General features: G+C 38.2%; 1 protein-coding gene across 1 annotated transcript; it reads right to left on the bottom strand.

Moving 5' to 3' along the window:
• Positions 1-1,245: 1,245 nt before the first annotated feature.
• On the bottom strand, positions 1,246-26,023 carry CTR9 (CTR9 homolog, Paf1/RNA polymerase II complex component). The gene is made up of 25 exons (XM_045557512.1): positions 25,766-26,023; positions 24,460-24,558; positions 22,216-22,455; positions 21,616-21,733; positions 20,961-21,050; positions 18,517-18,665; positions 16,679-16,786; positions 15,400-15,507; positions 15,051-15,287; positions 14,735-14,824; positions 14,495-14,623; positions 14,201-14,384; positions 12,960-13,048; positions 12,036-12,221; positions 11,863-11,950; positions 11,171-11,319; positions 9,709-9,825; positions 9,404-9,549; positions 8,086-8,157; positions 7,439-7,574; positions 6,793-6,939; positions 6,207-6,364; positions 5,042-5,138; positions 4,712-4,824; positions 1,246-2,307 (listed from the first exon to the last, which is right to left on the bottom strand). The coding sequence occupies exons 1-25, from the start codon at positions 25,808-25,810 to the stop codon at positions 1,875-1,877; spliced, it is 3,528 nt and encodes a 1,175-aa protein (XP_045413468.1). The 5' UTR covers positions 25,811-26,023; the 3' UTR covers positions 1,246-1,874.
• Between the last annotated feature and the right edge of the window lie 5 nt (positions 26,024-26,028).

Raw genomic sequence — 26,028 nt, 5'->3', positions numbered from 1 at the left:
AGGACTGTCTGTGAATGTACTTTTGTTTAGTTACTGCTTGAAGTGAGTCATCAGTTGGGAAATGCTTTTTAAATTAGATAGATTCTTGTCAATTGGGGATTAACTACTTTGCCTCAAGTATGAAGTGTGACATACTGTAAAAAGCAGGTTGAAAGAGGAGATAGAAGACCTGGATTCTAGTCTAAACCTCACCATTACTAGCTGCGTGACACACACGTTCAACAAACCTCAGAATTTCAGGCTCCTCACCTTTCAAAGCAGGATACTGCCTGGCCTCCCTTACGTTGTTATAGTTCTTAGAGCTGCACATGGGACTCCCTCTGCCTAAAACACCCTTCCTGGAATTCTGTATCCGGCCAGGCCTTTGAGTCCTCTCTCAGGACTCCTGTCCTTCAAGAAACCTTGCCTGCTTCCACCAACTGGGAGCTGTTTGGCAAACTCCCTCGTGCTTCCGCAACCTGTGCAAACATTATCACCCCACTGGGACAATACACTTATCTTCACTTGATTTTTAAGGACAGAAAGGGCATTTTATCTTTGCATTCTCCACTCAATGCCTAATACAGTACATTTAATAATACTTGTTGAATAGCAAAGATATGGAATCAACCTAAGTGTCCATCAATGGAGGATTGGATAAAGAAAATGTGGTAAACATACACAATGGAATACTATTTGTCTTTGTAGCAACATGGATGGAACTGGAGGCCGTTATCTTAAGAAAAACAACTCAGACACAGAAAAGACAAATATTGCATGTTCTCACTTATAAGTGGGAGCTAAATAACACGTACACGTGGAAGCAGATAGTGGAATGATAGACAGTGGAGACTCGGAGGCGTGGATGATGGGAGGTTGCTCGGTGGGTACAATGTGTGTTGCGTCAGTGACACGTGCACTAAAGGCTTTGCCTTCACCCCAGTGCAGTATGGCAATGTAGCAAAACTGCATCCGTACCCTATGTATACATACAAATAAAAATGGAAAAAAATACTTGACTATGTTAAAGCTCTTACAAACTGCTACATAAAAATATTACTCTTATTACTTAATTATTGAAAATAAAAATACATATTAGTACTTTAGTTTTCCTGCATCTTTAAAAAAACTCCAAATATGTAAAGAATTACAAGTCTTGAGGAAACAACCTTCTGCCAAATGCAGGTTTTTCCCAAATATTTATATTACTTCTGTTACATTTTCATATACAAATGTATCAAGCAAAAAAGGACACAAAATTACACATAAAAGTTGATAAAAGAATTTTATTATGTGGCTTAGGTAGATTTTTGCAGTCTACTAACAGAAAAGCATTTTTCCACACCTTATTTAACCTAACAAATTATATACTTGTGATTTTATCTACATGGCTGCAGTATTACACTATTGAAAACCTTCCTTTCATATGTACTTTGGTGCAATTATACAGTAGATACCTCTTCCTCCAGAAAACAAAAATATTCAGTTTAAACTCAAAATGGAATAAAGACATTAATACCAAGTTTGTGCACCAGTTGGTAAAAGATTGCAATAAAAATCAAAACAGTATGCTGCTTAACATACAAAGAAGATGAGACATCTGCCACAGTTTCAGTCAGACCTTTGTAGGAATGATTTAGCATCTGGGTGTATTTTTACTGCAGTTTTCACATACGACAGGTGGGATTGTACCACAATGAAGAATAGTCTCGTTTGCAAAAGAGACTCAAAAACTGGACTCTAGCACGGGAAAGGTCTCTTGGGGCTTAGTAATATACAAATGGATAGAAAACAAAATTGTCTTAAGAAAAGTTTCACAATTGACTAAACATCTGAAACGTTTTTATCACAGCTTTCATATATTAAAAAAGTTTCCTCCAGAGATGAAATAAATCCTAGTCACTATCATCTGACCCGTGTTCTGAGCCTCTGTCCGAGGCCTCGTTGTTGGATCCCTCTGGTTCTGATTCATTCCCAGAACCCTGGCCGGAGCCCTCGTTATCAGATCCTCGCTCGGACTCGCGCTCGGACTCGCGCTCGGACTCGGCACTGGGCGAAGCTGGGCGAGAGTCATTCTCAGAACCTCCTGAGCGGCTTCTCCCCGACTGCACAGACTCGTTGTCGGACTGCTCGGAACCCGAGGGCCTTCTCTTTCTGGATGGCTGGTCGCTGTCTGAATCCTCATCTGACTGCCGTCTTCGAGGACTCTGGGGACTGCCGGCCTCGCTGTCAGACTTGTCCTGGTTGTCATCAGAATCACTCTCTGACGAGGCATGTTTCCGCTGCGGCTCATCGTCATCGGAGTCGCTGTTGCTGTGCCTGGGATGTCTGGCGAAGACAAGCTCTCGTTAGAAACCGCCGGCTCTGGCTCACTGGGGCCTCGGCCAGCAGAGATAATGTGCTTTTAACAAATAAGGGCATTTAATGGTGGTGGTTACACAGGTATGCATTTTGTGATGCTTGTTTTGTCTACTATTCTGTAAATTTGATATATTTCACAATAAAAAAAGGATTAAAAAGGAAAAAAGAATACAGCATTTTAGTGACAAGTCAGAATATAAACAGAGGGTGATTCTCACTGGGTACTTGTCATCAGAATGAAACATTTCCCAATTTCATACATAAAATTGGGAAAAAGAAGGGAAATATTTATCTTTATACACAAAGTAACGGCAACAAAGATCAAACCCAGGATCTCAGCTGAGTGTCAAGACTTCGAAGAACTGACCCTCTGCCAAGGCTGCGAGAGTGGGACGCTTCCCTGTCCTGGTACCATCTGTGCTAACAGACACCTGAAGAAGAGTGAAGCCACTGTTTCTATCCCGAAACTGCTACTGGACGAGGTCCCCTCAACCGTGACTAGACTTACTCAAGATCGGAAGCTGGGGCTGAGAGGGTCCTTTGGCTTGTTTACCTTTCCTCCTGAGTTCCCCCTCCACTGGTCAGTTGACTTGTAAAGGGAAAGGGAAGACATGCTTATGCTTAGAGTGGTGGTAGCACCCTGGGAGTCTCGGCTTCCTGGAGGCTCTAGGGGGAGAGCATTCCCTTAACCACTGTGACAGCTGCTTCAGAGCAGACATACCACGCTGGCATATTCCTTACTTTTGGTTTCCATGACAGATATTCCAAGAAAGGAATACTGAGTCCTACAGGGTTCAGTCTAGGAAGGCTGAGGGAGGTGAAATGTATTATTCTCTTCAGAAACTAATATATCCCTGTGGATTGGAGAAAGATTCTTTGTGCCTCAATCTGAAACAAGACTGAGGCACGTTATATAACCCAGGTCATTCTGAGAGAACATGAAGAGTGACTGAGGAGGAGACACTGCATATTTATTGTGTATACCTATTAAGGGTCAGTGGGTTCCCTGGGATCCAATTCATTTCACTCCATCTGGCCAAATAAGCAAACACATTTTATGATGGTCAGGACAAAGTTTACTGATGCAAATAGCTCAAATAAACTTGGCCTTGACCTCAGGTACAGGCTTGGCAGCAGCTCATCTTCTAACAATGTACCTTTCCGCCTACATGTTCATTCCTTGAAAACCACACATTTCATTACACTGATCATGGTTTCCTCTAACCAGCGGACCAGGGTAACACTGTGGGGGCAAGGGCAAAACAGTGTTTTAGGGAAAAAACAATCCAAATCTGGGTCAGCTAGTGTCTTCAGAGAAAAAGGGAACTGCAAATCTTTATAGACAGTTCTCTACAGATCTCTACCCTATGAGGACAGTCCCCCACCAGAACCCTTACCCTCCTTAACATGCTAACCCCTGTCTCACCTCTAACCAACCAGGCCTCCCTATTCTTCCTTTAAGACTCAAATCAAACACCCTTTCTTTTACAAAAAACCCCATCTCTTACAACTCCCACCACCACCCAAACTCCATTAGGTATGGTCCCTGGAGAGCAATAAATCCAAAACTTAAGTGATAACACTTACCCTACTACAAGGTGGTTTTGGTTTGTTATTCTCCACTACCTCTGAAGTAAAGATCCCTTGGGGGAATTTATAGGTCTATGTCCTTTTTCCCTGTGTCCCTAGCACTTAAACACTATCGTACAGGATGCATGTTCAAATGTCTGTTGAATGCATGACTGAAACAATGGCTATAGAGCTTGGTATAGTATGGTATTAAGAGTCCTAGTCTAAGAATCCAAATGGGGGGCAACTTGAACTCAGGGGGCAAGTTTAGGACAAATCAAGTATTGCTTCACCAGGTGGGCCAAGCACTAAAAGAGAGTACTATATAAGCAGTCTAGAATAAGCCTTCCATGGAGCAGGCACAGTTGATACATTTAGGAGGATGTCATCTATGAAATTTCAGCTAATATCCACGAAGAAATGAGATTTCAAAATAGGTTTTCTTCTTTGAGGGAGAAGCATGTAGTAGGACAAAATGGTAGGGTTAGAACAACATGTCTGCTAAAGTTTCTTCCAACTGTAAGATTCTGAGAAACTAGACAGAAGACATCTTGGCCCAGTGGCCACTCCTAGTTATCTATTTCCTCCAATTTTCAAGAGTCTGTTGTTTCCCCCTTTGGAAAAAGAAGAAAAGAAAAAAGAGGGAGAGGAGGGGAGGGGAGGGAAAAGAAAAGAAAAGAAAAAAGAAAAGAAAAAGAGAAAGAAAAGAAAAGAAACTATTTTTTCTAGCAGAGAAAGGCTGATTAACCACTTTTGGTTTACCTACATCATTAGAAGAATTTATCAAGGGAAAAATTCCTACCCTTCATCAGCAATTTTAAGTTTATCCTCATCTGAAGAATCATCACTTGATGATATTATGGCTTTGGATTTTATTTTTCCCTTCATTGAAGGAGGCAGACGTTCTGGCTTGGGCTAAAGAAAGAATGTCAAACATAATAGATTAGTCAAGAGCCTTATATTAAGACATCTTGTTAAACTGAGTTTGCACTATAATAATATATTCAAACAGCCACCAATAAACTTTAAAAACCATTTGTGCTTGAGGAAGCTGCAGAGAAAGAATGTATTCTAGTGTATGCAATCTTTTGTGTCTACCAGGGCACAGAAAAACACAGTACTGTAAACTTACAGCCTTTTTCTTCTCCGCTCTTGGTGGACGGCGCTTTTTCGATTTGGGGCCATTTTCTGTTTCATCATCATCAGATCCTTCTTCTCCCTTTGTAGGTCTTAAACAGCGAACACCAAGAGAGCTTGTTAAGACTCACTCATGCCTATAAAGTCCAAGGCTATTTTGGCATTAAATTATTACTCATTTTAAATACCCTTCTATGTGGCTGCTGTCCTCAACCATATTGTACTCAAGGGCAGAGTCCATAACTTACTCTTGCTGCACATAACTCAGGTAAAAACCATGTATTTAAGCAATGTCTGCTGACTAATTTAGTCACTGTTGAGCTCTCTCATTAATCTACATTTGAATCTTGCACTTGGTGGAGGGTGGAGTAATAGAGAAGGTGAGAAAATACCCAGGCTCCAGACCCCAACATCTTTCCCCTCCTCTTCCTTCCTTCCCAGCTGCTGATCCCAGGCCTGCTACTAATGCCCTCAGCATAGCTTCAGTTCCATAGGTCTGTGTTCGAAGAAATTCATCAGGTTCTTTCCCAAGTATTGTCAGCCAAGAGCTGAGAAGGGCAGTTCTAGGGATAGCCAAATGGAGGTTCCTGGACAGGGAAGTAACATGAGATAGGAATGGGACAGTTTAGGGGGCATCTCCATGTGAGAGAGGGCAGGGCACCCTTGATCTTAACAGCAGATGGTACTGGGTGGTTTAAAAGGCACTTTTACACATATTCGCAACTTAAGCATTGAGCAAAACCATGAGGTGGGCGTTGCTGTTAACCATTTTACAGAAAAGAAACTGAGACTGAGTGACTATTCCCAGATTGCACATGCATAGATAGTGTGGACACAATCCAGGTCTTCTCATCCTAAATCACATTCATTTTTGCAATAAATATAATTTTAGAGACATAAGAAAGGCAATTATGAGTAACTTGTAGATCTCAGAAGGAAAGATGTGTAGAAGTATGGAAATTCCAAGTACTCAGGGGATTTTGTAATGGGGTCTATTTTAGGATTAAAGTAGGAAGTAGGAGCACAAAAGGGGTTCACTGTTTGGAAAGATGAAGTGATTACCAGGGGCTCATAAATTCTAAACATAAAAGGATTCAGAAGGTGAAAGGTCTTTTGCCACTTTTATAAGGTTATTTAAAACACATTAGTGATTACACTACCTTCTCCTCTTTTTCTTCTTTCTCTCGCCACCCTCCTCCTCTTCGCCTTCTTGTTCACTACCACTGCCCTTTCTTCTCTTCTTCTTTTTGGATATAGGTAGGTCATCATCAGTGTCATCATTGACAAATTCATCAAACTCTCCTCCCTTCTTAGAACGCTAAAATCAAAACAAAACTACAGTCAGTTATTTCCTGGCTGGTGGAACATGGCTGGAATGATAAGCTATAGAAAGAGGCCATATTCTACCAGTCATCTGAAATCTGAGTCACATGGAAGAGGTACTTGGCTAGGCCCATATTTTAAACACTTCTAACTGGGATAAATGTGTCAATTGGTTAAAACTTTGCAAATATCATCAACTACTTAAAAGGTCACTACGAGGTAAAATGTACTTAGCTAACCTTGGAATGCATTTCTACGTACTGGATACCATTTAAATTATTCTCTGTGTTAGAAGACTGTCTTTTAACAAAGGAGGAAGTCACAGCCAATAACTAAGTACAGACTGAATTTAACCAATTATTTCATTTCTGACAGCCAAAAGACAGGGGCTGATGTCATCGGCACTAGCAGGAATCATCTTACCCGTCCACCACCACCACCTCTTTTCTTCTCTTTTGTTGCTTCTGTCTCGCCAGTAAACATAAGAATATTTTTGGTCTTCTCCACATACTGGGCCCGCTGTTCCAAAAGTTTCTTTTGTTCTTCCTTTTCTCTGAGACGTTTCTCTTCCTATGAGGTAAAAATAAGTAGACAAAAACCCCATCAAAATATTCTTTTCTTTTTTTTGAGACAGAGTCTCGCTCTGTTGCCCAGGCTAGAGTGCCGTGGCGTCAGCCTAGCTCACAGCAACCTCAAACTCCTGGGCTCAAGCAATCCTTCTGCCTCAGCCTCCCAAGTATCTGGGACTACAGGCATGCGCCACCATGCCCAGCTAATTTTTTCTATACATATTTTTAGTTGTCGATATAATTTCTTTCTATTTTTAGCAGAGACGGGGTCTGGCTCTTGCTCAGGCTGGTCTCGAACTCCTGAGCTCAAATGATCCACCGCCTTGGCCTTCCAGAGTGCTAGGATTACAGGCATGAGCCACCGCGCCCAGCAGAAAATGTTCTTATAATGAAAAATTCATGGCCACCACCCTACGCAGACAACTTTTCAAAAAAAACACAAAGTGTATATATGTACACAATTCTTTAACTCTAGTATAACTGGAAAATACAATAGATACCTGTTCTTTTAGAAGTTTTTGCCTTAGTAGTTCCTTTTCTTGCTCTTGCTTAGCCCGCAACTCCCGTTCTTCTTCATCCTGTTTACGGGCCCGGGCCACATGGTACTGGGCCTGGCTCAGTAAGTCAGAGCATTGCCTAGAACATTTCAGATTTAAAGAACTATGAATGCAGCTAGTATATTTTGTTCAGAAATGCAGCGCATGTGTTTTCCTTACACCAACTGAAAAATTTAAAGCAGCACCATTAGCTGATATCTATGTGAAGTCTTAATTTGCAGAATTAACTTATTTTATCATAATCCAATACTGTCAATTATGTTCAGTTTCCAAACTATAAATGTGCTCCCAAAGCACACTAAAAAGATTTTCAACATTATGTTCACATATGACTCAGAGTCAGGAATCATATCTTGACTCTGGTGACAAAGTTAACATTACTGAAATACAAAAGTATCTTTCCCCCACAACCTATGTACTTGTACTAAATAAATTTTGACAAATTCCCAGAAGGGAAAAAGCCTTGGTAGAGGTTAGAAAGTCCCCAAAAGTATGAAAGACCAACCCCTGTTTAGTACTGTGTCAGTCTCCCAGCCCCAACTGATATCACCGCCTCGCTCAAAGTCACTTTCCATAAATAGTAACATTACCTGGCTTCTGTAGCAGCAAGGGCCAAATCAAATCTCATTTTATCTCCCACTTTACTCAAGTAACTGAAGTATCTAAATAGAATAAGAAAATAAAATACTTTACTTAAAAAAATTCTAATGAAATAAGGCCCTTTATATTTTGAATCTGCTCTACAAATAGTCTGAGAAAAAGGTTTATATATTGACTGACTTAAATGAATTTATTTAATGCATAAAGGCTATCATCTCAATAGGAAAATTACATATGCAACCAATTAAAAAAAATTCTCATTAATATGCCACTCCATATGTTTAATAAAAGACAAGTTCATCAAAATAATCTGTTATATTTAATATTATCAGTAAATTCACAAATAACTAAAAAATAAATTAAAGCAATGAATATTTACTAAATACATGGAGGTTAGGGGGCTCAGGTCATGAAAACACTTTTAATTTACCAGACAAGAAATGTTAAACAATTCAAATAAGGTTGGACAAAACTTGAAGAAACGTCATGTTTTAACTTCACTACACATTGAATTACCAAATAAATACTATAAGGTTAAATAAATTTTGAGCTGAGCTAAATAAACCAATTAAGCAATATTTAAGAAGACTTTAATCCCTAGCTCAATCAAAATCAACATTACATAAACAGATACACTGGTGTAAAAAGGAAAACTAACATAAGTGGAGTCTAAAAATTTCACAAGTATAAAATGCTGAGTCATACTATCATCAGATTAATGAAAAATCTAGCACAAGGCTACAAAGCTAGCCAGCCAATTCTAGAGGTCAGGCCATATGATCCAAATCTGGCAGATTCTGGCTACGGTTGGGTGCCACCTGGTGGCAGCAGCTGTCTGCTTTGGCTTAAATATCACTGGAATGATTCTAGTAAGTTATCTTTTGAGGGAAGTGATTTTCAGCACCTTGAGATAAACAGCTTTAAAGAAACAAAGCATGCATGCATGCATTCATTCATTCATTCATTCATTCATTTATTTATAAAAGACAGGGTCTCACTGTATCACCCAGGCTGGAGTGCAGCAGCACCATCATAGCTCACTGCAACCTCAAACTCCTGGCTCAAACAATCCTCCTACCTCAGCCTCCTGAGTAGCTGGGACTACAGGTGTGCACCACCCCACCCAGATGGTTTTTCTTACTTTTTGTAGAGACAGAGTCTCACTGTGTTGCTCAGGCTGGTCTGGAACTCCTGGCCTCAAGTGATCCTCCCCTCTCAGCCTCCTGAAGTGCTGGGATTCCACAAGCATGAGCTACTACGCCCGGCCCAAACAAAACATTTGAAAGGTTGTTTCTACAAAATCTTTACCTGTGTGCAAGCTCTAGTTCTTTCACAGCATTAAGTACTTCCTTCAGATTGCTTTTTTCATCTTTCAGGACAGAGGTAGCTAATCTTTGCAGGACCAAGGCCACATTAAACATAAGAACTGTATCACTAGGTGCCACATGTCTAGCCTGTAAATAAAAAACAAAGCAAATATTCCATATGGCCAAATGACATGAAAATGATTTTAGTCAATAGAATGTTAGCAGTTACGTTAACATGCATAAAAAATTAAAAAATACAATGCAGCATAGAAATGGATGGGAGTAATACTGAATTCTCCCTTTTACCTTCAGCAAAGTCTGCTTGCATTCCTGTAACTTGCCACACTTGAAGAGAGCCCGGGCCAAATAGAGCACAACTTCAGTGTTTTGGTGCTTATAGAATTTCCTGAGGCAGTTTTCATACTACCAAAAAAAAGAAAAACTTAAATACAATAGGGACTAAATGATATTTTCATTTTGTAGCAAAATTTCAAGCAATTTTAAAGGTTGTGAAAACGTATCTTATCCTTTGAATGGTTAATTTCAGAGAAAAATCTGAGAAATGATTTTTGACATTTATCAGGATACACATTTTTACAACATAAAAATCTGATCACTAGAAAAACCAGATGCGAGAATAGTTTTTTTCCATTTGAAATTTGGACCAACACTGAAAGAAAGGGTAAACAGATTGGAAAGCCTTTTTCTTATCTTTAGCAATACTACCTAGAATCAGCTGTTGAACACATATTTGAAGTCAGACACCTGGCTCCTTTCTTTATACCTCCTAGCATCTTTAAGGATTGGTGCGACATATTGGCAATGAGAAGTCTTACAGTTCTGACTGTTAACTTCTTGGTAAAAACAATATAATACCAGTGTTAGTTTTGACATGAGCATAGCACTTTTTGACCACGGAATACATCTTGTCATAGCTAAGATCTTTTTCATGTAAAATGATTAGATAGTTTTCCCCTGAATATCTCTAGTAATTAATCTGCATTTATAAAAGGCAACATTATCATTCTGCAGATCAGGAAGGCCAACCTCAAAAAACAACCTCTGAGGCTACCACATGCAGTCTGGGTTCTGTGAGTATCCATGACTAACTAGCATCTTTCCAATATTCTGTATACTGATAATAACCCATTGTTTTAAGAAAAAGGTAAACCACTTTCCAGTTCTTTCTGGCCATAATACATCCCACAGAGCCCAAGAACCTTTTTACGTTTTAATGTTACAGATTCTGAGTACGACTTTTATTTCAAGTTCAAGCACTGAACAAATATGATCAGCAGAATAAAATTCTACAGTCATGAAATATTATCCCCATGGAACTTTTGTTTTTTAAATAAGTCATTTAACCTTTCTGAAACTCAGTTTAGTTTCAGAAACTGACTGAACAAATACTAAATCCTACTATTACTGGGTATTTACTACTATGCTAGTCTTGTTAGTGTCAAGTACTTTTCATACTGGATCCTCATCAAATTCTATGAGGTTAAGGTACAATTATCTCCATTTTACAGATAGGAAAACTGGCTCAGAGAAGATATCCTTTGCCCAAGGTATGCAATTAATGGTGGAACTAGGACTCGCATCTCTGGACACCAAAACCTGGCCTTAACATTATATAATTATAAACCTCTGAATAGACAGAGTATTATCAGAGACAGCATACAGCTCCACAACAGGACCAGAATGGTTAAGAAAATATCTGCTCAACAACGAACATGATATAAAAATATCTTGAAAGACAAGACATTACCATTTGAACAGCACTGATATACTGCTTTTGCTCCACATAAATGTGTGCTAAGTTCAACCACACATCACTGATATCTGCTGTTGCTTCTCTGACTTGGGCAAATACATCACGAGCTTCACGGAAATATCCTTTGTGGGCCAAAACAGCTCCTAAGGTTATAAAAAAGTTCACATTTAAAAATTTTCTAGGCCGGGCACGGTGGCTCACGCCTGTAATCCTAGCACTCTGGGAGGCCAAGGCGGGTGGATTGGTTGAGGTCAGGAGTTCGAGACCAGCCTGAGCAAGAGTGAGACCCCGTCTCTACTAAAAATAGAAAGAAATTATCTGGCCAACTAAAAATATATACAGAAAAAAATTAGCCAGGCATAGTGGCGCATGCCTGTAGTCCCAGCTACTCGGGAGGCTGAGGCAGTAGGATCGCTTAAGCCCAGGAGTCTGAGGTTGCTGTGAGCTAGGCTGACGCCACGGCACTCATTCTAGCCTGGGCAACAAAGCGAGACTCTGTCTCAAAAAACAAAACAAAACAAAACAAAACAAAAAAAAATTTCTAATTATAGCCAGAAAAAATAACTAAAAGTCCTATTTTAAAACAAGTACATTTATTACATTTGGAGAAAAATTCTGATCTATAAACATTCCTCCAAAAGCATTCATTTTACAAATCACTATGGACACTCAAGTTGTATAATCACCTATGCCATTAGCAGCATACAGATTCTTTGCATCATTTCTGAGTACTTGTTTGTAGATGGCCAGAGCACGATCTTGATGACGTTTTTCCTATAAAAAGAAACAAGTATTATTAAAAAAAAATTCAAACAAGAATGCAGAGTATTCATTATTTAAAAAGACAAAAAGAGATTACCTTCTCTCGGTCTCGGGTGGGCTGATGCAAAGTTTGGAGCCACACGTTGCCAAGGGCTAGCATAGAATATGTGTCACTCTGTGTGGAAGGCTGTTTTAATATCCTCTCAAACTTCTTCTGGCCTGGACCCCATTCTTGTTTCGCCAAATGAAGATTACCAATCAAAGACCAAGCATCTGGATGATCCTGAAACACATGTACAAAGACGCAAAATCTATGATTTAGACTGAGAGAGATCGATCATCTTTCCACAATAGCTGATTACTGAAGAGCTGAGCTACATTACAACAGTGGTTTTCAAACCAAGAGTTGAGACCAATTAGTGAGTTGTAAAATCAATTTAATGTGTGGTTATCAGCATAATAAATGCAACAGAGTGGAATAAAGCAAAAATACCACTGTATTGGCAAGAGCAAATAATGATTTGTGAAACTTTCATTTCAGTTGTTTATATACACACATATATGTGTGTACTAGGCTATGATGTGAAATGTATACTGTGGTCCATAATCAAAAAGTTTAGATGGCCTCTATGGCTCCATTCAAAATTCCAAGATACTACTATTCTATATATTTTTCTCATATGGTACTAACTAAATCACAAATGAGGTAAACTAGAGAAGGTAAAAGACACATCAGCCAAGTCACATTTGCTGAAGTGCACGTGAAGTGACAGGATGGGGGAAGGGAAGAAGGAATAAGAAGGAGGAAAATAGAAGGGATTTATATTAAAAATATATTTCCTATTTATTACATGATTAAAATATAACCTACTATACTCGTTAGTATCTTTAACAACTAAATAAAAAACAGGAAGATGCCAACGTTACTAGTAACATGACAGCCATTAAAAGGAGAACTGATTTACAGAGAGAAAAAAGTGAAAGTAATTATTTCTTAAATCTAAGAATTAATATTACCAACCTGATTAATCTGAAGAGCTTCCTTAAACCAATCTGAAGCCTCATAAAAGTTTCCTTTATCTCTGGCCATGGCTCCTAGGCGCAAATAGCCTGAAAACATACATTTAAAAGTTTTTATGTTCAAAATATTAGATATAAACAATCATAATTTGAAAGTCATACTTTTGAAACAATTGGTTTTTGTTAATACATCCATATAAGGAACAGAAAAGTCCCACAGGTAAAAAAAAATTATCAAACATCAATCCAACAAGTTAAATAGTAATTTTGTCACCATCAAGTCTTCCTGTTTGAAATCTAAGATCGATCTCTTCCACTCCATTCCCTTGGTCTAAGTCCTTATCTCAAACTAAGATATTTAAAAAACTTGCAGCTGGTCTCCGTTTCCAATTTCTCTCCAACGCACACCACTGTCAGTTACCTTTTTAAAAAAAGCTGCTTGTCATGGCAAAATAGTGAAAGCATGGATTACTAGTAAAAGACCAGGGCTCTAACCTCAGTTTTTCCACTTAAATAAGAATAATGTGCCATACAAATGTAAGTTGTTGTTTTATCTAGAAAATGTCACCCTCCTCCAGAAACCAATAATGGCTCACTACTGCCTATCAAATCAATTCAAATTCAGTCCGGCCTTCAACTAAAATCTTACTTATTTTAAATCACTTTCGCATCCCACAACAGCATGACAGACACCAAGATAATGGCTCCTGATTTGACTACAGTCAACAGCACGTTTTAGGTTCTTTCAAAGAAAGTACAGCATGTAAGTTATATTTTAATTAAAAACTTTTCACATTTCACAATGTACAGATTGCAAAAAGTCACACTAGGACATTTTAGTAATAATTGTTTCAAGGAAAAACCGCACCTCTTTCTCACTATTATAAACATTGTAAAAATGTTTATATGAAATCAAAGCACGAGAGTTACAAAGATAAATCCGTTAGCAAATATGCCAAGGAATTGTCAAAAGCCTAATAAAGGTAGCTGGCCCACTGAAGCTAGCTTAGTCATTGAAATATGGTCCAACCGGTTTTAGTTGTTCCTTTTATTTTCTAGCATAAGTAAAGCTGCACCTTTTACTTTTAAGGACACAAATTTGCCTTGAAGAAAAAGGGGACATCAGAACCTTCCGATTTTTAAAGTATTGGTTCTAAGAAGGATTTTTTTGTCAGGCTAGATTTTTACTGCTATTGTGGGAATTAAGGAATTTTATTATACAAAAAATTTTAAAATTCTTACAGTCAACATAATTAGGATGTTCTCGTAAGATGTTTTTATATAGTTTTTCTGCTTCATGGAATTCACACATTGCCTCATACAGCCTGGCTAAATTGTATGACGTTGTAACCGATATGGCATTATAATAATGCTCATCATGCTCAGCTTCTGCCTTTGCACGATCCAATGACGCCAAAAAATATTTCTACGAGAAAGAAAAATTACATTATTAAAAGACTTAGTTGATACATCTAAGAAAGGTTGTGCATTCAACTTGAACAACCATAAAAGAAGGGAATATTTCTATTTTCCTACCTTTGCCTCCCCTAGGTTTCCAAGTCTAAAATGGAGGGCACCCACATTATTCAGAATCTCTGGGGGGACATCAGCCTGCACTTTCTCCTGAAGGATTCGTGTTGCTGTTCCATAGGCTGAAAGGGCACCCTGTATTTGCATGGTCAACAGAATATGGTATAAGTGAAAATGGAAGAGAAACACTATACCAGGCTTACAAAAAACACACTGTGTGGGAGATGAACAGCATTACTAAAATACCTGTATATCAGTCTGTTCTAAGATTTGTGCCAATTCAATCCAAGCTTCAACATCATCAGGATACTGTTCTGTGACCTTCTTCAAATGGCCCTAGAATAAAAGATCATTAAACTAAATCATTCCATCTATAGTCTGTCAAAGTAAAAAACGGTGGTGGCTATTTAAACCTACTTAATAAGCCAACTGTTTGTTACCTAAACTGGAACAAGCTTAGCTAACAAAACTGCTTCTGTCATATCTATACTAGCAATGACAAGAATGGGAGGAATGGGAGTCTCAGGATAGCTAATAGAATGTAGCCACGACTTGAACGTACCTTGGCAATATCTCGTTTTTCTTGATCTTCTGAGGCAGCATATAGAGAGCCAAGAATTTTCATGGTTTCATAATTATTAGGGTAAGCTTTCAAAACTTTCTCAAAGCACTGAGATGCATTTTCCTTGTCACCTCGATAAATATACATTTGTCCCAAACCAAAAAATGGTAGCACGAAAGAGGATGAGGCAAACTGTGTGGCTTGATAGTAGTACTGAAAAGCTTGGTCATAATCTTCCTGCAAAATGAAAACAAAACAAGACCAACAATATGTACAAAAGTGTTAAAAAGACTTAAAAAACTACACACAAAAAGATTAGATATTTAGAGAAGTTATCAAGTTATCTTACCTGAACATGGAATGATCTAGCCAGCTGATAACAGCTTTCTGCTTGCATAGCTTCCACTTCTGTATTATGGAATGCATGGAGAGCCAGGTGCTGGACTTTACTGTAATCCTGAATATCGTGGGAATTAAGGAGTTTTATTACATAAAAAAGTTTAAAATTCTTACAGTCAACATAATTAGGATGTTCTCATAAGATGTTTTTATACAGTTTTTCTGTTTCATGGAATTCACACATCGCCTCAAACAGCCTGGCTAAACTGTATGATCAGAAAATCAACTGAGTGAATCATAAGATTAGCTTGCATGGCTGTTTTACCTTAAATAGTCACACTTCATTTACTTACAAGATACATTTCCATCTTCTCTCTAAATAGTTGCCTCTTAGTACTATCCCAGGTACAGCCTAATCGATAATGCATTATGAAGGAAGAGTATGCTTCTACAGCCAGAGAACAGTAAAGCACTGTTGTTAATAGCTGTGTAACCTTAAAATCTAAGGCTTAGATTATTAACTCTGCCTCAATGTACTCATCCACAAAACAGGGATAACATTACCTATGTTATAGGATTGTTGTGAGGATTATGTAAGTAAATACATGGAATACACTCTTAACAGTGCTTAGCATTTAGTAAGCACTGGATGCACACTAATAATAGCAACAGTGTTGCTATTATTCATATATTCATTGTAGCTATTATTCATAACATTGTAGCTATTATTCAAAAGTTTACTTTTGTGAACTTTTACCTAGATTGCTATTTAACTAGTTTAAAGTTCTTAGTACAATTTAGTATCTGGTTTTGATATGGTAGATTAAACCTTCCTGTTTATTATATACAAACTTTGCCAGTGAAATCTTGGATTTAGTATTTTAATAACCTAAAAAAGACCATCGTTTTGCTGTCTTGGTGAAAACCCTCCTTAGCCAGTTGATCACTTCCTCATTTCTCTATTGTAATCGGGTGGAGACCTTTATTTTTACCTTTAAATTTGTTTACATGTCTGTTTTTTTCTATGAAACGGAAATCCTTGAGTGCAAAAACCACGTCTTACTCATCTTCAGAACCCGACTGCATTATTGGGTACAGTGTAAAAGGGTCAATAAGTATTAAGTGAATGAATGAACAAATACACCCCCCCCCCACTGTAACCAATACAAACTCTAATTTGGAGGGGGAAAAAACCTGACATTTTCAAATTTCTTTCCAAGTTAAAAAAGTAAAGTATCAATGCAGTACAGAAAAACAAAAAACAGATTTTAAAAATTAATGACTTCTACCTTTTTGAAGAAAAAGTGATTTGCCAAATGGTTCAATACCATAGGGTTGCTAGGATCGATAGTATAGGCTCTGGAAAGAAGCTGGACACCATTTTTGATGGAATCAGCCTAAAAGAAAACATTGCAGCAAGGTGGAGTGAAAACATTTACTTAATTAACACTTTTCTTAAGTTTTCTTTATAGTCACAAGAACTAAGGTTATATAACCGTAAGTTCAGATACCAAAATATAGCTCTTGTTTTAGTTAATTTTCGCTGGAGATGAAAACTTTCAAATAGTGTATTACCAAATTGTTAGAATTTAGTTTTCTTAACAAAACTTAATTGTAGAAGCACCCCTACTGTAAAGAACTCCCTGTCCTCTGATATTGGGCACATATAATAAATATATTTGATATCATAGCCTTAAATAATTTACTGCTGACCTCTAAGGCAAATAATAGAAAATATACTACAAAAAATTACCATTTTCAACAGCTTCATTGACCTTTACTAAATTGTACATTTTAAGTGGATGATTAGTATATATGTTAAGAGAGACAGCAGCTTGTGCGCCACTGTGACAGGAATTAGAAGGCTCTTATGATTTTTAAATACCTATACTGCATCTGTAATTAAGTCTTCCTTTTAATTCTTAATAGTGGGATTTTTTTTGTTTGTGTCATTTTTTCCCTCTTTTTATTTTTTCATTCAGTTCTTGCTTGAGAGTTATTTACTTTATTAGTCCCTACCACCTCCCTCCCTCTCCCCCATAAAGAGCCACCCTGGGTTTTTACTGACCGTAGCCGTCATCTTGGTATGGCAGATATTTGTGAATTACCTAACAGCTATTTCACCCCTGTTACCTGCTAACTGAATCCAGAATTTGTAGCCTGTGGAAATCTTTTGATTTCAGAAGGGAAAGCTCCCTTCCTCTCTTCCCAACCCCAGGGGATGAATCATGATTAATCTACACCAGTCCAGATAAACTAGTCTCCTTTTCTAGAGAATGGTCTAAGGCAGCAGTTCTCAACTGGAGATGATGTTATTTTTGGTTATCACAACTAGGGGGATGCTACTGGCATTTAGTAGGTAGAAGCCAGGGATGTTACTAAATATCCTACAATGGATGGGACAGTTCCCCACAACAAAGAATTATCCAGCCTAAAATATCAATAGTGCTATGATCCCATTTTGGACAATTATACATAAGGGGAAGCATGATGAGGAGCTTCCTTCTTAATATTATATAAGATAGCGCTTCTCTAAGAGAAAGCCTTTTGTCCTCTCCCTTTCCTCCCTCTTTATAAGACTGATGTAATAATGAGATGCCTGAAGGTGCAGCAGCCATCCTGTGACTATGAGGTGATCGACATGACAATGAAAGGCCACATGTTAAGGAAGGGAGGACAGAAAGATATAAAATCCTAGTTTTGATGGCACTGAGATATCAAATCTGAGATTTTAGACATCTAGTTTAGTGAACAATAAAAACGCTTATGTTTAAGGCACTGGAGTGTGTTTTTTGTTACTTGCAAATGAAAGCATTCCAAACTGATATACAAGTCTATGAGTCTTTATCTGAGATTCTAAAATCCAAAAAGCTCTAAAAAAGTAAGTTTTTTTTTTTTGTAATCTTAAAGCAAACTCATTTGGCAGCAAAACTTTATCTGAATTGTGAGGCTATCTTATTAGTGTGAACAGTCACTCATTTTGCCAGAGAAATGTAAGTTTGCTTTCAGGATGGTACCCCAAATAAATCTTGATTTCTAAGACACAGCTGGTCCCAAGAGCTTTTAGATAAGGGGCTATGGGCCTGACAGATCGATTAGGAACTAGATAATTTTTTCACTTACATACCTCTTTATTGTTGAGTTCTAGAACAGCCAGTCCAACCAATGCTCCTACACACTTGGAATTAAGTTCTAGGGCCCTGCTGAATGCCAGACGAGCTTTCTCTAGTTTGTTAAGTTTCACAAAGCAGTGACCCATTCCTAAACGAACTTCCGCTGGGGGGAAGAAATCAAGTCATTCAATTTAGGGCATTTTTTACGGTTCAATTCAATTACAAAAATGCTTATTTTCTATTTATGGGTTGCAAAACACCTCAGTATGTATAACTATACTATAAAATCTTTTGGCCTACCACAAACTTGGTTTCACTGGGGGTTAGAGCATACCATTCCCCACCCCTCTCCCCCATCAGACACCTTTCTCACCATAGAACAGAACACCTGTAACACTGGTATTTTTATTGTCTTCTAACACCCCTGCTACACTGTACCTTCAACTTCTCATTTTTGAGGAGCATTTTTTAAAAAGAAAACAAAATTGGTGTTAAGACTTTATAAATATTGTGACTGGTTACATGCACATACGGTCATGCCCTTTAGAGCTATGCTTATACATACTGTCTCATTTCAAGGTCATGCCAAAATACAAACCTGTTCCTATTTCAGGCCAAGCTCTCCACTTGCCCTGCTTATCTATTCCAGGACACTGCTCCAGCAACCCTCCCCTATTTTTGCTGTATTACAAAATTTTTCCTTTCTACTGGATCATTCTCATTTACATTCTCCCACCTTAGAAAAATCTTCCCTTAATTCCATTTCCCTTTCTAGTTGCCCATCATTCCTGGTCTTCCCTTGATAGAAAACTTCTTGAAAGATTTAGCTACACTTGCTGCCTCTAATTCCTTTCCTTCCATTTTCTCTTGAATCCATGCCAATGAGGCTCTCATCTCCACCATTCCAATCAAACTGCTTTTATCAAGGTCACTAATGATTTGCATGCTGCTAAATCCAATGGTCCATTCTCTATCCCTATTTTACTTGGCCTAACAACAGAATTCGACACTGCTCGTAACCACCTTCTTCTGGAAACATTTTACATTTGGCTTCAAGGACACTGAATTTACCCTGTTTTCCTCCTATGCTTCTGGCTATTATTGTCCCTGGCTCCTTTATTGATTCTTCATTTTCCTAACTTCTAAATGTCAGAGTGCTCTAGGGTTCCATCTCTGGCCCTCTTTTCCATCTATACCCACTCCCCTGGTGACCTCACATAGTCTCACGGCTTTATACATCATATATATGTTGATGACTTCAAAACTAATTACTTTAGCCCAGACCTCTTTCCTGAGATCCAGCCCTTCTCATCTCTTCACCTGTATGTCTAAACAACATTTCAAACTTTTATGTGTAAAATTAGTTCCTCTTGAACTATTTCTTAAATGTAGTAAAACGTTTACTCCACTTTTCCAATTGCTTATGTGAAGGAGTTACTTTTGACTCTTCCTCTGTTTGTCACACACATCACATCTACTCTATGAGCTCTCCCTTCAAAACATTTAGAACTGACCACTTGTACCACCTCCACTACTACCACTCTAGTGAGAGCCACAGTCATCTCTGACCTGTGTGACTCCAAAGCCTTCTCCCTGGCCTCCTGACTTCTGTCCTTGGTGCTGGCCCCCCGCTAGTCTCAACCCAGAAGCTCAAATGATCCTTTTAAATATAAGTCAGATCATGTTACTCCTTTGCCCACAGCCCTCCAATGGCTTCCTATCTGTGTCAGTAAATGTTGAAGTCTTTATAATAATCTATGATGCCCTGTGTGACTAGTCTCTGGTTATGTCTTTGACCCCATTTCTTACTACTTTTCTCCCTCACTCGTTCTCCCTCCATTCCAGATACACTGTCCTCCTCACTGTTCCTCAAATTTGGCAGACACGTTCTTTCCTCAGGACCTTTGTACCTTCTGTGTTCTCTCTTTCTGGGAATGATCTTACCCCATATATCTGCAGTTTTTTTTTAGGTCTTTTCTCAAATGTCACCATCTCTGATAGTTTCCAAGGTCATCCTTTCTAAGCAACTCTAAATGCATCTCATACTCCTTTTCTGCTTTATTCTCCTCCTTAGCCCTTACCCATTGTAAATAGTATATATTTTAATCATTTATTGTCCCCATTGGAAAGTGAATTCCATGAGGGCAGGAACTTTTGTCTTTTTGGTTCTTGCTGCATTCTCAGAGTTTAGAGCAGTGCCTGGCACAGAGTTGGTACTCAATAAAAATTTGTCAAATAAATCAGATTTTGGAAAAAAAATAGTATAGGGAAAAATATTATAATATGATCTATTATCCAGCTTCTGAATCAAACAAAAAAAATCTCAATTTTGCCATTTTAATATTCTAACAGTTATCATTTCACAACTAACTTTATAAGCAACTGCCAAATCCTCAATGTTTTAGTGTTTTAGTTGGGTCAGACACAGCTTAGACCTAAAATAAAGTTCTCTTCTTACCTGGACAGCCAGGATTAGTGCGCAATGCTTTCTTATAGTAAGCAAGAGCTCCTCTGTAATCCTTCTTGTTGAATGAAATGCAAGCTTTACCTGTAATGATTTTAAAAAATAAATGCACACCGTCTGATTAAAGAATGCAAGTCTACTATGCTTTACACTAACTCACCTAAACACATCTCTCAGTAACAAATAATTGGAAATAGTGAATACAATTTCATAATAAAAATTTGTTTCTCATAAGGGTATATTAATTCATGTCTACAAACAGAAAATCCTGTCTTTTTAAAAATTTTTTTCGAGACAGGGTTGCCCAGGCTGGAGTACAGTGGCCCAATCATAGCTCCCTGCAACTTCGAATTCCTGGCCTCAAGCGATCTCACCTCGGCCTCCCAAAGAAAATCCTGTCTTTATGTTAACATGTTATAAAGTAGTAATACCCTGAAGTTGTCTAAGTAGAGATTGTTTATTCACTCTTTGGATATCAATAATAAATTATTCTTAATACATATTTTATTTCTGCAATTTGAACAATTTTCATTTTTAACATGATAAAACTCTTCTACTTTGTTGTTGAGCTGAGTTATCAGGGAGCTATCACAAAGAGATATATTCTAGGTATATGCTGGAAAAAAAAGATTCCTAAGAGATCACTTACCAAGAAGAGCTGGAATATTATTTGGAGACTGGTTGAGTACAAAATGAAACTGTGCATCAGCCTGGTCCATTTTGTCACCTTCAAGTAGGCAGAAGCAGGCTCTTCCCAACAAATGGTTCTATAAAGTAATGTATCATCTTAGACTTTACCCCCAATTTACCATGCATGTCTAACACTAAAATGAAAATCATACAGGAAGGAGGCCGAGCATAATGCAAATTCCTATATCAACATAATATGTTTAAACTACCAATGAGCAATTCTTAATTACAAAATGAGAAATTATCCTAAAATGCAAGTCTTCTATGCCAGTAACAGTAACAGAAAGAAAAGATCAAATTCCTTAAAATATGCTTGAAATTCACCTGAAGATGTTGGAATTACTGACTCAATATATGGGTAAGTTTTATATACTAAATTGCCCATATTACTTCAATAGCACAAGGACAAAGGAGCTCCAGCTTTAATGAGGAATTGACTTTATCAACCATATCATTTAAAGAAAATCTTTTCAAAATATCTGCTGCCTATCACACACATTTTGCTTTCATGCAGTATTTTTCCCCTTTCATAAACTGAAATAAATTTGACTTATTTTACCTGATCATACATGATAATTTTATCAGCCATTGTATACAACAAGGTGGCCTGTGTAATAAGATCCTTCTTATTGTCCTTATTCTTTTCTTTCCGAGCCTGTTGTACATAATAGGCTGCCAATGTATCCAAGCAAGTCATCTGGTCTTTTTCATGGTCTCTATAGTCCAAATTGCCATCTATACGTGCTGCTTCCAACAACTTTACAAACTCTTCTGTTTTTCCTTGCTTGTAGTATTCCAGCTATAAGGTAAAGGACCAAATTAGAATCACTAAAGCATATGTCCATATAATAAGTTGTACACAAATGTTTATTTATAGCAGCTTTATTTGTAAAAGCAAAAAACTGGAAATGATTCAAATATTGATTAACAGGTGAATGGATAAACAAGCTATGTTATCCATGCAATGGATACTACTCTACAATAAAAGGGAACGAACTATTGATACATGCTACGACATGGATAAATACAAAGTAATTATGCTGAGTAACAGAAACCAGATCAAAAAACAGTACATATGGTGGATTCCATTTATATAAAACTCTAGAAAATGCAAACTCATCTTTAGTGGCAAAAAGCACATAAGTAGATGCCTGGCACTGAGGGGGTGAGGGGAGAGGGGGTACAGAGGAAATTTTGGGGGATGATGGATATATTCATTAATCTTGATTGTAGTGATGGTTTTGCAGGTACATACATATGACAAAACTTATCGAATGGTATGCTTCAAATATGTGCAGTTTATTTTAGATCCACTAGACTTTAATAAAGCTGTTTAAAAAAGTGGAATCATTAAAAACATTTTCAATCTGTTTCTTACCTAGCAATAGTTGATTTCAAACTAAACTTTTCAAACAAACCCTGAGAGAGAAAGCAATAATGCAAGGTATAAAGAATTCTAAATAGAAACTTGGGTTCTGCTTCTAGATCTACCAAAAATTGCCTGTGACTTTGGGTTTGCTGAATAATTTCCCTGGGCATCTGATTCATTTATAAATAATAAAAGAAATATCCATCATTTACTAACCACTAACTATGGGTCACATACCATGCCAGAAACTTTATTTACATTTTTTCTAATCTGTACAACCACCCTATGAAGTAGATACTAACATTCCCATGTTTTAGATAAGGAAAAAAGCTCAGAAATTAGATCATTTGTTTAAGCTCACAGCCAGTTAGCAGCCAAGTTAGGATTTGAATAAAGGCCTCTCTAACTCCAAAGCCTATACTCTTTCTCCTATAAAAACCTATCACCCACAATGTTTCATCAGTTTATGCTACCACAGTGGCCATGCTAATCCACCATTACTCCAATTTTCATGTAAGTGCTGTTAAGGAAGGCATCCATACTAAAAAAAAAACAAACCTAAGTTACCTTCTGGTTTTAAAAAATGTGTGACAGGGATTAATGGCTTGGTTTTCATGGAATAAGAAAACCTGGCACTTCAAGTCAAGAAGGCACTGCTTACCACTGAAAGTACTTCTCTGTACTTCTCCCACATCCAAAGGGAAGAATGTCTTAGAGTGGGCTTGCACACTGGATATAAACCCAATTCCAGACCTACTTCTCTGACCCTTCAAGACAGTATTAGGAGCCTCCTATGTATCTTTATATGAAAGCAACCTGTGGCACACCTGATTAGGAATGATTATAGTAGTTATAGTACCTATAAAAAGGAAACATTATTATTCAGCTGATGCTGGGGGGTAGAGGGTGTAGAATTTTAGGCTTTCTGAGTGGGTTTTCCTGAGAATCTCCAGTAACATTCATATTAGGGGGGAGACCAAACAGGACAAAAAACATAAGGCTGAGATAACTTTGCCCAAAGGGGCTTCTGTGGATTTGCCTGAAACCTAGTCACTTTCTAGAATATTTTAAGGGAAATGTATTATTGTTATGGGAAACAATGCCAAGCAGCCAGGTTTACATCATAGCACTTTGTTTTCTCTCAGCTTACCTACAAACCATAAGCCAGTTTTACTGAATAATCACATACTTAATATAGAGTACAATTTAACTTAAAGGAATTTTGCCTTTACCAACATATACTAATTTACCAGTAGCGTAGTACATCATTTAGGAAACTGACCTTATTGTTCTAAAAATGATAAAACTAACTTACATACACATGGCATAATTAGTTTAATCATGTACCCAAGCTAGCTATTACTATATCTGAAAACAGAAACCACATATTTTCATAGTCAACAGGTAAAAAATATTTCCTACATAAATACTGACCGCCAAAGCAATCCATATGTGCAGCTGTGTGTGTTCCTGTTTCAGAATACTGATAACTTCATCTCCCTCTGGTAACTGATCGAAGTCAAGTTCAATGACCTAAAACACAAAATGTATGTTTTAACTCCTACTTCTTTCTAAAATTCACATTTCTTCCTTAACTACTATTTTTCTTGAATATACATCAATATACATATACATAGGGTATGTATTCACTTTCAATAGGGTTGAGCTAATAAATGTTAATATTTAAGGAGCACATGACAAATAGGTTATACTACAATATTAAAGTAAAAGCATAGAGAACCAAACAAACCCTACTAGTTGTCCCCAAATCACTAGAACTATAAAATGTTACAAATGCTTTGCTTACTCAAAAATAACAAAACCAAACCCTGCTTAACATATAATTCAAGCAGAGTGCAGATAAGCACCCTAGAGACTCTGATGCCATTGGTCTGGCTCCTTGAGAAGCTAGACCCTAGAGGCCATGCAAAGTTGAATGTCACTGTACACATTAATCATGGAGGCAAAATTTGTGTGTCACTGACACTCCTGAATGTGGGCACCAAAATAATAAAAGGAAAATGTTCGGGAATTAGATAGAGGTAACAGCTACACAACTGTGGAAATATATTAAAAACGACTGACTTTTATGGTAAGTGAATTATATTTCAATACTGTATCTCAAACAAACAAAAATATCCAAGTATGAAATATCCAAGAAGACTGAAGAACAAAGCTGAGAGCTTTATCAGACAAGCCATAGGCCACCCATGAATGAGGCAAAGGCAAGGGAGGGGAGGGTTAATTCTATCAGCACACAGTAGCGGCTAAATCTTGGGCTCCCCATTTTGCTGATGAACCTCTGTAGCGAGTTTCTAAGAAAGAAGAGGCGACCCCCTATATATTCCCAGGGAAAGATACTCAGTTTGAGTAGCATATAGACCACAGTGACATCAGCGCCCACCTCTGTAATCTGTGAGGTGCTTTACAGCTTACCGGGCACTCTGACACCTGCTCCCGCGTATTAGATAGGAAAAGAGCAGAGCACTGTCAAATACGAACATGTTGGAAAGGAACTTTCAAGAACTCCTCGGAGTGGCCCCGGGGCTGCAGGGACGCGGTGTTCCCAGCCTGAGAGGACACAAGGGCTGGGAAAGGAGGTGATCAAGAGCTTGGCCCGGGATTTCGATCTGGGCTCCTGGAGCAGGAAGGTGCTCTCGCTTCAGAAACGAAGTCGGGCGAAGTCGGTGGGGGGATGTACAAGTTCACCGCCCCCACCCCCTCCATACTCGACACTTACCTCGTCAGTGTCCCGGAGGGGAATCTCGATGGAGCCCCGCGACATGATGGGATCAGAAGGCGAGCGGGCGTCTAATCCCGCCGCTCCGCAGCCGGTAGTCTTTGCTCTTGGCTAGTCCAGAGGTTAGCGACGGATCGGGCTCTGGTCGTGACTGCCGCCCCGCGGCGCCGCCGGAGCTCTGGCTTCTTCCCGTCAGCCGCTTAAACAACGAGCAGCGGACGGCGCCTGGCCCCTTCCGGCGGCCCCGCCCCTTGTCCCGGAAG

This window comes from Lemur catta, chromosome 7, assembly GCF_020740605.2.
Source record: "Lemur catta isolate mLemCat1 chromosome 7, mLemCat1.pri, whole genome shotgun sequence".
Taxonomy (NCBI): Eukaryota; Metazoa; Chordata; class Mammalia; order Primates; family Lemuridae; genus Lemur; species Lemur catta.
The sequence above is the reverse complement of the archived record's forward strand: the minus strand, read 5'-3'. Positions and strand labels throughout refer to the sequence as shown.